The 13,659-nt window shown below is 41.9% G+C and overlaps 1 protein-coding gene across 9 annotated transcripts in view; it reads left to right on the top strand.

Annotated features, from left to right (window-relative positions):
- LOC138973623 (rho guanine nucleotide exchange factor 11-like) overlaps window positions 1-13,659 on the top strand; it is a gene marked incomplete at its 5' end in the record, with an annotated part of 90,108 nt that overhangs the window by 22,924 nt on the left and 53,525 nt on the right. For 8 of the 9 annotated variants that reach the window (XM_070346347.1, XM_070346345.1, XM_070346344.1 and 5 more), the window contains 8 exon segments: window positions 1,582-1,662; window positions 5,090-5,197; window positions 6,882-6,986; window positions 7,429-7,606; window positions 8,265-8,367; window positions 9,170-9,380; window positions 9,875-9,983; window positions 10,986-11,123. In XM_070346347.1, the coding sequence (XP_070202448.1) occupies window positions 1,582-1,662; window positions 5,090-5,197; window positions 6,882-6,986; window positions 7,429-7,606; window positions 8,265-8,367; window positions 9,170-9,380; window positions 9,875-9,983; window positions 10,986-11,123 (1,033 nt within the window). 9 annotated transcript variants of the gene reach the window in all.

The raw sequence follows: 13,659 nt of genomic DNA, 5'->3' as shown, positions 1-13,659 counted from the left end.
ATGAATTCACATATGTGCATGTTTCATCAAAGAGAGAGAGAGAGAGAGAGAGAGGGGGGGGTGTAGTGACCTTCAGATGGATAAAAGTCCTTCATCTTATTTCAAGGTCACTGTGAGTGAGGTCATATTACAGTCATCATTTTTTTAACTTCACACAATTTCTAGGCTTGTTATGACCATCAGACATGTGTAAAAGTCTTCTTCACCCTCATTCAATGTCAAGGTCACAGCAAGGTCAAGTTCAGCTTAAACTAAAGTGAAAAACAAAATTATCAATTAATCCTAAAGTTTTGAGAAGATCTGTATAAGCTTAATCAAAGTCTGGCTAATTGACTTGTAGAATGTTAAGGTCATAGCAGAGATTGAGTTCAAGTGCAACAACAAAAAATTTGAAGTTTTTAATGTTCTTGTAAACCAACCCCCTAAAGGTACAAAGGGAGATTGATTCAACGTTTGCAGCATTTTAGTTTGTGATGGGCGGGGATGTAGCTCAGTCAGTAGCGCGCTGGATTTGTATCCAGTTGGCCGCTGTCAGCGTGAGTTCGTCCCCACGTTCGGCAAGAGATTTATTTCTCAGAGTCAACTTTGTGTGCAGACTCTCCTCGGTGTCCGAACACCCCCGTGTGTACATGCAAGCACAAGACCAAGTGCGCACGAAAAAGATCCTGTAATCCATGTCAGAGTTCGGTGGGTTATAGAAACACGAAAATACCCAGCATGCTTCCTCCGAAAACGGCGTATGGCTGCCTAAATGGCGGGGTAAAAAACGGTCATACACGTAAAATTCCACTCGTGCAAAAAACACGAGTGTACGTGGGAGTTTCAGCCCACGAACGCAGAAGAAGAAGAAGAAGTTTGTGATAGTAAGAGAACTGTGAAGGTGAAAGACCGATCGTAGGATGTTTTCCCTGCTTTTCATTTCATACCATTATTGTTTTGAAGGGGTGTTTTTTTTCCCTCAACATTTAGTTTCTTCCAAAAGACCTTAATTCTTATTTATTTAATTTTTTATACCAACACTCAGAGCTTGAATGTTAAATGTTTGCATTGTACTCATGTATCAGTGTTGTCTGCCATAATCGCAACCATCCGACGAACATTGACTCTTGAATGTTAAATGTTTGCATTGTACTCGTGTATCAGTGTTGTCTGCCATAATCGCAACCATCCGACGAACATTGACTCTTGAATGTTAAATGTTTGCATTGTACTCGTGTATCAGTGTTGTCTGCCATAATCGCAACCATCCGACGAACATTGACTCTTGAATGTTAAATGTTTGCATTGTACTCGTGTATCAGTGTTGTCTGCCATAATCGCAACCATCCGACGAACATTGGCTCTTGAATGTTAAATGTTTGCATTGTACTCGTGTATCAGTGTTGTCTGCCATAATCGCAACCATCCGACGAACATTGACTCTTGAATGTTAAATGTTTGCATTGTACTCGTGTATCAGTGTTGTCTGCCATAATCGCAACCATCCGATGAACATTGACCCAGCGTTTCATGGCCGCCTGACATTGTTTGAATGTTGTGGCTTGTCCCTAACCGCAAGAAGTGGCGTCTGCTTCTTTTCAGCATCTGGGAACCGGCTTAGCGAGGCAATGGTCCGGCAACAGATCTGGGTCACCGTTTCTAACCAAGCTGCAAACCGCAGAGGTCCTTAAAAAAAAACCACAGAGATGACTTTCTGTTTTTCTAACTTGTATTCTGTGTATTTGAATTGTATTTGCTTCCTAACAGCTATGTATGATACCCCTTGGATATAGTGTTGCTGCCTTGTAGGGTGTATGTAGACCACTAATATGCAGGACTTAATGTCTTTGTTTGCAACCACTAAAAGGGCAGAAATCTGACAGATTTCTTTTTTGTGTGTGATTTGCTCCAGCAAGACTGAACAGAAAGTTACAAAAATCCCAGACAGATACTGAGAGTGAGAGAGACTGCTATTAACGTTCCAGGATCGAAAAACTTTTTTCTCTCAAAAACCTTTGTTTAGTGTGGGTTTTTTTTTTAAATTTGCAAAAGGATACAAAGAATTTTTGGTCTTGCACTACACCTTGGTCAAACCAAATAGATCTTGAGATAAAGAGGGGTGGGAAGAGTAATACAAAGCTGTAAGATCCCAAACTGTATGAGCTTCTCAGTCATAATGATAACGATGATGATGATAATGATGATAATACTGTAGTAATAAAGAAAACTTATTATTCAACCCTTTTGTTATGAGTTCACATGGCAATGTACAACAACAAAACACCCCCCCCCCCCCCCCCCCCTTAGTTGCACAAAACTGACTGTGTACAGTGGTTGTTAGACTGGCATGTTGCGTTAATCTCTCTACTGCAAATAATGTTGTTATATATATCTTGGTAGTACATGTACTAAGCCTGACGCTTCAGGATTTCACTAATTATTTGTCTTCCAGGCTTTGTACTGAAAGCGCTTGAAACAGGCGTACTGACATTGGCTGCTGGTTTTGTATTGTACTGACTGGTTTTTGTACTGGTTTACAGTTTGTAAGGAGGGGGGGGGGGGGGGTGGGGGGAGGTTGGGGGCGGTAGTTACACACAAATAAAGCTTTTTATGTTGTATTGAAAATAAGGTGAAGTAGTTTATTTGGCTTAAGCCGTTGGGTTTTTTTCTTTGTTTTTTTTTCTTTTTTGAAGCAGTGCGACTTTTTTTTACTGTAGGTTTGCAGTTAAGGCTTCCCCTGTCACCAAGCTTCTATTCCCTGTGCCTCCTTCCCCATACAACCCCCCACCCACACCCATAGGTTTTATCTCACTTCTTCTTTATACTCTTCCTACCACTCCCCCACCCACCACCACCATCCCTACCGGCACGGTTGGCCTAGTGGTAAGGCGTCCGCCCCGTGATCGGGAGGTCGTGGGTTCGAACCCCGGCCGGGTCATACCTAAGACGTTAAAATTGGCAATCTAGTGGCTGCTCCGCCTGGCGTCTGGCATTATGGGGTTAGTGCTAGGACTGGTTGGTCCGGTGTCAGAATAATGTGACTGGGTGAGACATGAAGCCTGTGCTGCGACTTCTGTCTTGTGTGTGGCGCACGTTATATGTCAAAGCAGCACCGCCCTGATATGGCCCTTCGTGGTCGGCTGGGCGTTAAGCAAAAAAAAAGAAAAAGACCACCACCCCTCACACACATCCCACACCCACATCACTACCCCCTTAGCAACTGAATTCTTCATTTACTAGATGATGTTGGTAAATAACTCTGGGTTTTTACGCTCTGTGTAGAAGAGTTATATTCCTTGAAGTTGAGGCAAGCTGGGCTAAATATAGCTCATGTCCACTTGATAATAATGCTGTTTGCGTTCACAAACATGCACATGGCCGGCAGCTCATTGTTGACTGTGGTGACTCGATCATCACTTGCGGACAGTGTATTATCTGTGGTAACGAGCTCATCGATAAATATGTGTAAATATGCCAAAAGAAACATTTCCATGTTTGTGTAGAAAGAAAATGGATATTAAAGTTTTCTTAACTTATCTTATCTTATCTTAAACCTCAGCTTGCTTCCACTTCAAGAAAGACAAATCTTTCAGCGGGCATAAAACTGCTGATCTGAGATCCACCACCCCCCCCCCCCCCCCCCCCCCAAACTTTTCACAAATTAGTGCCACCACCCCAAAAACCTAGTTTAAGCAGCTCACACCCCTCCCCTTACCCTGTTTTGACATTAAGTCGTTGCCCTGTATATAAACCCAGCGCTGCTTCATAAATGCTTTTAGAGTTACCCTGACATTTATTTACAATGAAAGGGTGACTTTACTTTGAAAGTTGATGTAGAAGCAAATGCTTCACTGGAGAAGAAAATATGTATATGTAAAAACATATACACTGAAAAATGTTATACCAGCATCTGTATCTCCAAGCTAGTGGGAAAATACACTGAAGTTCTAATTGGTTACGGGGGGGGGGGTTGGTGTTTTTGTTTTGTTTGATTTTTATCCTACTCAGTATGTGCATGCCCAACAAGACGTACTGTACAATATGTAGTACTCAATTATCATAATGTAAACATAATTTGGCAAATGGAATGAACTAAACATATTCAGCTTCAATTCCCCAAAGTTAAACCTAACTCATTAAATGGACGGTGTGAATATTGCAGATGGGTTGAAAATGTTGGGTTTGGTGTTTTTAACTTGTTCTTTTTCTTTGTTTTTTCATTTGAAGTGGTTACTTGTGTTTAGGTGTTGTGCGCTTCATAGGTTTTTGCGTAAAGGTGTCTGAAGATGCTCATTAAGAAGAGATAAAACTTTGTTTGTTGTGGGTTTTTGGGTGTGCGTTAATGCCATTGTGATTTAGACGTCAGTTTTTTATCTGAACACTGCGGTTTTCTTTTTGTGATTGTTTTCTCTCCTTTGTAATGATAAAATATGTGTCTGCTCCTGTTTCTGTGTATGATTCAGTATTGTCGAACTTAAAGCCATATGTACTCGATGACTATACACGCTAATTGCTTTACCCAGAGCTGGAGACAGACTAAATTAAGTTCCCTGCAAAATATTGTGGTCTAGGAGCCCTTAAATGTTGAGATATTTGAATGTTTATTTTGATCTAGATGGTCCTATTTATAGATTTGGCAACACATGTAATGTTGATGCAAGGGAGCTAACACCGCGGCTTTGTTGACATCCTCACTTTTTCAGAGGCTAGAACAAGCTGTAATGCATGTATTATGGTCCGCGCATGGTGACATATCGTCATTATATGGTCTTATGGTGCGTTTGACATCGATTGTGGGCAAACTACACTTTGTAAACACGGGAGTGCGTTAGTATGCCTTTAAGGCTAAAATTTTGAAGGTGGTTCATGTTTTCAAGGGTGCTTTGTTTGTGCTGTCTGTTATTAAAAAATGTATTTTGTGTGTGGACTGTAACAAATGTGATAATTTACATGAAAGTTCTCTCCCATGATGGAGCTGGATTCTCATTTTATTTCTGAAAGGGTTTGCTTTACCTGCATGGCAACTATTCCAGACAAAATAGAGAATCTTGATAAGCACTGTGCAGTTTTCTTGTGCTAACAATTTTTTTTTTTTTTTTAATGTTTTCAGAAGTGTGACACGGGTCCTTTCTCAGATATCAAGCTTCTGGAGAAGAAACCAGCCCACATGGGGGTGTTCCTTCACTATCTCATCTCCAACAGTGACCCTAACTCTCTGGTAAGACCCCCCCTCTCTCTCTCTCTCTCTCTCTCTCTCTCTCTCTCTCTCTCTCTCTCTCTCTCTCTCTCTCTCTCTCTCTCTCTCTCTCTCTCTCTCTCTCTCTCTCTCTCTCTCTCTCTCTCTCTCTCTCTCTCTCTCTCCTCTCTCTCTCTTTCTCTCTCCCTCTTTTGTACACTACATTGGGGTGTGCATGTTAAAGATCCCACGATTGACAAAAGGGTCTTTCCTGGCAAAATTGTATAGGCATAAATAAAAATGTCCACCAAAATACCCGTGTGACTTGGAATAATAGGCCGTGAAAAGTAGGATATGCGCCGAAATGGCTGCGATCTGCTGGCCGATGTGAATGCGTGATGTATTGTGTAAAAAAATTCCATCTCACACGGCATAAATAAATCGCATAAAAAAATAAAAATAAAAATAAATAAATCCCTGCGCTTAGAACTGTACCCACGGAATACGCGCGATATAAGCCTCATATTGATTGATTGATCTTTTGGAGGAATTCCTCATTATGTTTCGCAGTTGCTACTGAGTTTTGAGATAAAAATGTGAAAACATTATTTTTGATGTGAAGCAGTAAACGGAACCTGTGTCACATGTGAAGCAATTACCTAACTTCTCTGAAAGCCGGTATCAGACATAAAATGATAATAATGAGGATATATATATATATGGCGCAATTCCTAAAACGGCTCTAAGCGCCTCACAAAAACATACATCAATAAATTACCATCACCAAAATGAGTGAGGCTTGCCTGTCGGCATACAGAACCTCGGAGTAACTCTGCCAAATGTTTCTACAGTAGAACACCCCCCCAACCCTCTTTAACGACCTTCAAAAATCAGAAAATCAGGTCTTAAAAAGGAGAGAGTCTTAAAACGGGGGGTCTTAGGAAGGGCGGGGATGTAGCTCAGTCAGGGCGGGGATGTAGCTCAGTCAGGGCGGGGATGTAGCTCGGTCAGGGCGGGGATGTAGCTCGGTCAGGGCGGGGATGTAGCTCAGTCAGGGCGGGGATGTAGCTCGGTCAGGGCGGGGATGTAGCTCGGTCAGGGCAGGGATGTAGCTCGGTCAGGGCGGGGATGTAGCTCGGTCAGGGCGGGGATGTAGCTCGGTCAGGGCGGGGATGTAGCTCGGTCAGGGCGGGGATGTAGCTCGGTCAGGGCGGGGATGTAGCTCGGTCAGGGCGGGGATGTAGCTCGGTCAGGGCGGGGATGTAGCTTAGTCGGTAGTGCGCTGGATTTGTATTCAGTTGGCCGCTGTCAGTGTTAGTTCGTCCCCACGTTCGGCGAGAGATTTATTTCTCAGAGTCAACTTTGTGTACAGACTCTCCTCGGTGTCCGAACACCCCCGTGTGTACATGCAAGCGCAAGACCAAGTGCGCACGAAAAAGATCCTGTAATCCATGTCAGAGTTCGGTAGGTTATAGAAACACAAAAATACCCAGCATGCTTCCTCCGAAAACGGCGTATGGCTGCCTAAATGGCGGGGTAAAAAACGGTCATACACGTAAAATTCCACTCGTGCAAAAAACACGAGTGTACATGGGAGTTTCAGCCCACGAACGCAGAAGAAGAAGAAAAAGGGAGGAAGTCTTAAATTGGGGGGTCTTAAAAAGGGGGGTGCAACTGTACCTCATTCTCCTTTCTGACAATTGTCGTGTGTGTGTGTGTGTTTCAGTTTTTCTACATTGTGACCACTACATTCAAGGAGTCGGGGGGCAACACCAAGGATCTCAGGAAATGGGGATACGAAATATTCTCCACTTTCCTCGCCCCCACTGCAGTAAGTTCACGTCTGCTCTGTGAAGTGTTCTTGTTCCCAGACTAAGAGGACAATCGGTCACTTGGACCTGGACTGAAAATATGACTAGGTTGACATTTTGTGGTTTGGAAAAATCATGAATTCAAGTCAGTTTTCATATGAGAAACCTTTATGGTCAGTTTATTGACACCCAACTTTTCAGTTCATTCACGCACAACTTTTCTGTTTATTTACACACAACTTTTCTGTTTATTTACACCGTTTTCTGTTTGATTTATGGCCCAGTTTTCTGTTCACTCACATACAACTTTTCTGTTTGTTCACACCCACTCTTTCTGTTAATTCGCACTCTTTCTGTTAATTCGCATCCATTTTTTTCTGTTAATTCACAACGTTCTCTGTTTGATTGACATGCCCCAGTTTTCTGTTCACCAACACCTGGATTTTGTGTTGGTTCTCACAGCCCCTGCACGTGGAGGTGGGTGAGACGCTGGTGGCCCAGGTGAATGAACTGCTGATGGCCGTGCCCGGCAAGAGTGAGAACGAGAACGTCCTGCGCACCATGTTTGACGGCTGTCGGGCCGCACTCACCAATGAAATCGGCGAGCAGCTTGCCGACTTTAGGAACAAGAGGGATTTAGGTGAGAAGAAACATGAATACCAGAAATTGGCGGTTGGTTAACATGAATACCGCGGCCCTATGCTCCACAGGGAGTCTACAGGAATAAGTCAAGTAACATGAATACCAGAAATGTGCGGTTAACATGAATACCAGAAATGTGTGGTTAACATGAATACCAGAAATGTGCGGTTAACATGAATACCAGAAATGTGCGGTTAACATGAATAAACATGTACCAGAAATTTGCACTTAACAAATTGAATACCAGAAATGTGCGGTAAACATGAATACAAGAAATGTGCGGTTAACATGAATACCAGAAATGTGCAGTTAACAACTTAACGTGAATACCAGAAATGTGCGGTTAACATGAATACCAGAAATTTGCGATTAACATGAATACCAGAAATGTGCCGTTAACATGAATACCAGAAATGTGCCGTTAACATGAATAAACATGTACCAGAAATTTGCGCTTAACAAATTGAATACCAGAAATGTGCAGTAAACATGAATACCAGAAATGTGCGGTTAACATGAATACCAGATATGTGCGGTTAACGTGAATACCAGAAATGTGCGGTTAACATGAATACCAGAAATGTGCGGTTAACATGAATACCAGAAATTGGCGCTTAACATGAACGGTGTTGAAGATGTATTGTTGCTGTGCACAGGTTTAGGTAACATCTTCGGGGTGCACGAGCTGAAGGAGAACATGGACAAGGGGAAGGAGATCAAGATGGTTGAGAAATACCTCATGCCCCACCTCATACACTGGTGAGTCCACACAAGCACAAACCGGCCCGGTTGGCCTAGTGGTAAGGCGTCCGCTCCGTGATCGGGAGGTCGTGGGTTCGAACCCCGGCCGGGTCATACCTAAGACTTTAAAATTGGCAATCTAGTGGCTGCTCCGCCTGGCGTCTGGCATTATGGGGTTAGTGCTAGGACTGGTTGGTCCGGTGTCAGAATAATGTGACTGGGTGAGACATGAAGCCTGTGCTGCGACTTCTGTCTTGTGTGTGGCGCACGTTAAATGTCAAAGCAGCACCGCCCTGATATGGCCCTTCGTGGTCGGCTGGGCGTTAAGCAAACAAACAAACAAACAAACCACACAAGCACACCTTAAACAGGGGAATATACAGAGACTGAACATTGAAGAATAGACGGAGGAAGAAGGAAAGGGTCCAAGTCATCATGCCTGGTTGTGAAAATAGACAGAAGATTGAAGATTGAAGGACAGAAAATTGAAGAAAATAGGCCAAAGAGACAGAAGATTGAAGATTGAAGGACAGAAAATTGAAGAAAATAGGCCAAAGAGAAAATTGAAGAAAATGGACAGAAGACTGAAGATAGAAGAAAATTGAAGAAAATAGACAGAAGACTGAAGATTGAAGGACAGAAAATTGAAAAAAATAGGCCAAAGATTGAAGATAGAACAAATTGACGAAAGGTTGAAGAAAATACAACACAGAAGTTAGAAGATTGAAGATAGCAAAAATTGATGAAAGATTGAAGAAAATTAAAAAATGAATATTGAAGAATAGACGGAAGACTGACAGATTTGGTTTTGTTCGCACAGCACCCAAGTGACGCCACAAGAAGAGAAAGAGATGGGCCGTAAGCTGACGGACCGAGACCAAGCGTTCGGCTGGGCCCTGGCCACCTTCTTCCGCCAGGTGGGGGTCAGCAAGACCTCCAGTCACGGCAACATCCTCGAGCGCGTCCAGAGCTTCATCATGAAGGACAAACGAGGATTCAAGATCCCCGGATCTCGCTCCACAAAAGCTAAGGTTCTGTTCTTTCTGCTTCTTGTTTTTCTGTTCAGAATAGCCAAATAGGTTGAGGGGGCTTGAAAAACATGACTTCTTTTTCTTCTGCGTTTATGGGCTACAACCTCCGCAGACATATGCTTGTGTTTTTGTTGGCATGCCCGTTGTTTTCCTCGCCATGAGGCAGCGTTGGAAACTCGACTCACCTCAACAAACGTGAATAAAAGTTGAATGTTTCAATATTCTAAGGTTAAAGTCTTTGCCCTTTGTTTTCACAAACGTGAATAAATATTGACCATTTCAACATTCTCGGGTCACAGTCTTTGCAAAAATGTTGTCAGATTGTCATATCCTGAGGGTAACAGTGATGTTTTGCAGACAGTAACAGACATATTGTTCAGATGGTGAGAGTGATATTTTGCAGATGACAAGTGAAATTTTGCAGACAGTGAGAGATATTTTGTAGATAATGAGGGTGATGTTTTGCAGACAGTGATGTTGATGTTTTTGTACAGGCTGTGAAGAACCACCAGTTCAACCTGACCCACTTCCTGGCGCCCACGTTCTGCGCAAAGTGCGAGGGTCTCATCTGGGGCGTGGGCTACCAGGGCTTCACCTGTCAGAGTGAGTGCACAACCAGCTGCTGTTTGGTTACTGTATTCTGTTGCTAGGCAACTCCTTGTGGTAAAAGTTGACCACTGTGTTTCTAGGCCACCCAAAGGCAACTCGAGGCATCTCCCTGGTTGCTAGGCACCCATGGGTTGCTAGGAATCTCACTCGTTGCTTGGCAACTCTTGTGTTACAAGTTGACCCATATGTTGCTAGGCCACCTAAAGGCAACTCTAGGCATCTACTTTGTTGATAGGCTATCCACGGGTTGCTAGGCATCTCCCTTGTATCAAGGCAACCCATGGATTGCTAGGCATCTCGTTCGTTGCTTGGCAACTCTTGTATTGGCAGGCAGCAGGGCTTGATGTTGCAAGGCGGGTCAACTAGGCGGCAGAATAATCGATACTACGATTTTGACGGCCTAATAGATGAAGATGAAGAACGTAGGTGCAGTGCATAATGGCAAATTGACACCTTCTGATATGACTTCTTCTTTCTCATATTTTATCTCCTGTATATGGATAAAATGTTGATGACAATTACAGATAAATACTGTGTCTTGGAGGCTGTGAGATGGGTTTCTACAAGCAGCATATCGTCGTCGTTTTAGAATGTTGGTGTAACTCGATTCTTCGCATATTTCATGTTTTTGTGCTATAGACTAAGTAAATCATTCTCCATGAGAAATGTTCTCTTAAATACGATTGACACTACATTATTAAAACATTCTTTTACCTTTATATCCATACCATGTACAATATTTCACAATAAAAATAATCAGTTTTGGCCTTCTGAAAAGCTGTCTAAAATTAGTTGCGCCCAAGTTCCATGATGACGTCGATATGGAGGAGGTTCATATGATGATGAAGAAAATGGAGGATTATAGTTACAAAACGTTATGTGTTGCAGGCTGTGAGAGGGGTATAATAATCACTAAGCAGCATAATTATGGAGGAGGTTGATATGATGATGAAGAAAATGAGGAGGATTATAGTTACTAACTGTTGTCTCTTGCAGGCTGCGAGATGGGTATCCACAAGCAGTGCGTGGAGGACGTGCAGGAAGTGTGTAGCGGCAAGAAGCGAGGCAAACGAGCGTCAGCCTTTATCCCCATCATCAATTCACGGAAACCCAGCAACCCGGTCAAGGAAGCTGGTATGTGGCAAAGGGGGTCTTTAATTCTATTCTTTTTCTTCTTTTTTTTTATGTAATGTTAGTGAAATTTTTAAGATACAGATCACCCCCACCCCCAGCATCTTTTTCATTGCTGTTGAAAAGTCACATGAGTTCAGAGTGGTTCACACCATTTCTGAATTATGAGTGGGTTTTTTCTTCTGATTTTGTATTGAGAAATGAAGATCAATCGTCTAGCTATTACTTTGTAATCTTAGCCATGGATGTATGAGATCTTTATTTTGTTGATTTAACAAAGACAATACAATACATTTTTTTTTTTTTAAACAATAACCTTTAGAAATGGACTTGAAGAAACCGACTTGTGAAGATGAAGTTCTCGTTCTGTTTGCTGTTTATCAAAAGCGTTTATTACATTAAAATGTTTGTTATACCTAAATCTGTAGAAAGTGAAATATAGCTAACCCTGGCATGCACATAACAGAGAGCATGATTAACACTTTCGCGACGGGAGGTGACTATATTAGTAATAGCGCTGCAACGCCCACGGACGGGAAGTGACTATTTTAGTATTAGACATACAAGGTACACGACTCGTGATTGCTTCCCGGTTTTTGAAGCTTGCAGTAAATTGAGTTGTTTCCCTTCATACACGTGGTTTTCTCTTCCGGCTTGATCAAATTAGTGCAGATTTGTGTGGTGTTTTCGAACAAAAAAAATGAATCGAAGGCGAGCCTTGTCACGGGAGGAGATTCTCCGGATGTTGGATCTTGAGGATCCTGTAGATCATGATACATCGTGTCGTTTTAGCCTCAAGAAAGCGATAATAGCAGTGATATTGAGGAAGAAACAGTCCCGTTGTTGCTAGTACGAGTCGGCAACTACACGTGGTAGGGGGTGATACTGCTAGACGAACATGTATCTCGGAATCGTGCAGGAGCTATGGGGGCGTGGCAGCACTGATAACAATGGATGGCTGGAGCCTTCAAAACCTTTTGGAATTGTTCATAGGTGTACAGTTGGTACTTTGTTGTGAACATGTGACTTATATTCAATATGGATTACCTAGACATCATTTGGTGAGTGTAACAGTTTTGTTTCATTTGAGTCAGGATGCTGTGAGTGAATGCGTGATTTGCTTGTTTTTTTCTTTGTACTGTCTCCTTATTTCTGTGTACAATGTTAACAATATTTCAGCTAATTCATAGGTTTTACACCTTGTTTGGTTATAACATTATTTATAATACTTTCTGTTAAAAAATAACTTTTAAAAAAAGCAGTGGAAAATAAAACATACACAAAAAAACGTTAAAAAACACAAATTATCCCCCTTTCACCCCCCTTTCACCCCCCTTTGCTAAAACAAATCGCGTGACAAACTTATAAATAACACGACTGAACTGGGCATCCATTTTTGAATTAGTACACAAAATTTGGTGGTGATTGGACTTAATTCAAGCTTGCTAGACAGATTTCTTTACAGTTACTGATTTTTGGGAAGTTTCTTGGTGGCAAGCTTGGGCAGGCAGGACGTTAACGCCGTGGCAGTGCTAGTCACAATAGTGTTAAGTTGTGGAATAGGTTCACCAAGTTTTCTTCGGTTTTGACATTTGGTTTTAGCAGTTCACCTTTTGTTACTGTTAGGCCAAAAAGAAAAATATGTCTGTTTCCGGTAACATCGCCCCAAAAAATAGGGTCGGTCGGTCGGGTTTTTTTTTTAAATTTTTTTTAAATTAATGAATTTTTTTTTTTATAACTTTTTTACATTTTTTTTTTTTTAAACGCTTCCTTAGTTTACTTACAATTATTTAGCACATGTTTTTGACCTAGATATATTGAAACTAAATAAAGTATACTTGACTTCATTGACTCACATGCGAAGCAAAAGTGAGTCTATGTACTCACCCGAGTCGTCCGTCCGTCCGTCCGGCCGGCCGTCCGGAAAACTTTAACGTTGGATATTTCTTGGACACTATTCAGTCTATCAGTACCAAATTTGGCAAGATCGTGTATGATGACAAGGCCCCAAAAAACATACATAGCATCTTGACCTTGCTTCAAGGTCAAGGTCGCAGGGGCCATAAATGTTGTCTAAAAAACAGCTATTTTTCACATTTTTCCCATTTTCTCTGAAGTTTTTGAGATTGAATACCTCACCTATATATGATATATAGGGCAAAGTAAGCCCCATCTTTTGATACCAGTTTGGTTTACCTTGCTTCAAGGTCAAGGTCACAGGAGCTCTTCAAAGTTGGATTGTATACATATTTTGAAGTGACCTTGACCCTGAACTATGGAAGATAACTGTTTCAAACTTAAAAATTATGTGGGGCACATGTTATGCTTTCATCATGAGACACATTTGGTCACATATGATCAAGGTCAAGGTCACTTTGACCCTTATGAAATGTGACCAAAATAAGGTAGTGAACCACTAAAAGTGACCATATCTCATGGTAGAAGCACCATTGTACTTCCTATGTCTTGAATTAACAGCTTTGTGTTGCATGACCTTGGATGACCTTGACCTTGGGTCAAGGTCATGTATTTTGGTAGG

Source organism: Littorina saxatilis, linkage group LG8 (genome assembly GCF_037325665.1).
Source record: "Littorina saxatilis isolate snail1 linkage group LG8, US_GU_Lsax_2.0, whole genome shotgun sequence".
NCBI lineage: Eukaryota > Metazoa > Mollusca > Gastropoda > Littorinimorpha > Littorinidae > Littorina > Littorina saxatilis.
The sequence above is the reverse complement of the archived record's forward strand: the minus strand, read 5'-3'. Positions and strand labels throughout refer to the sequence as shown.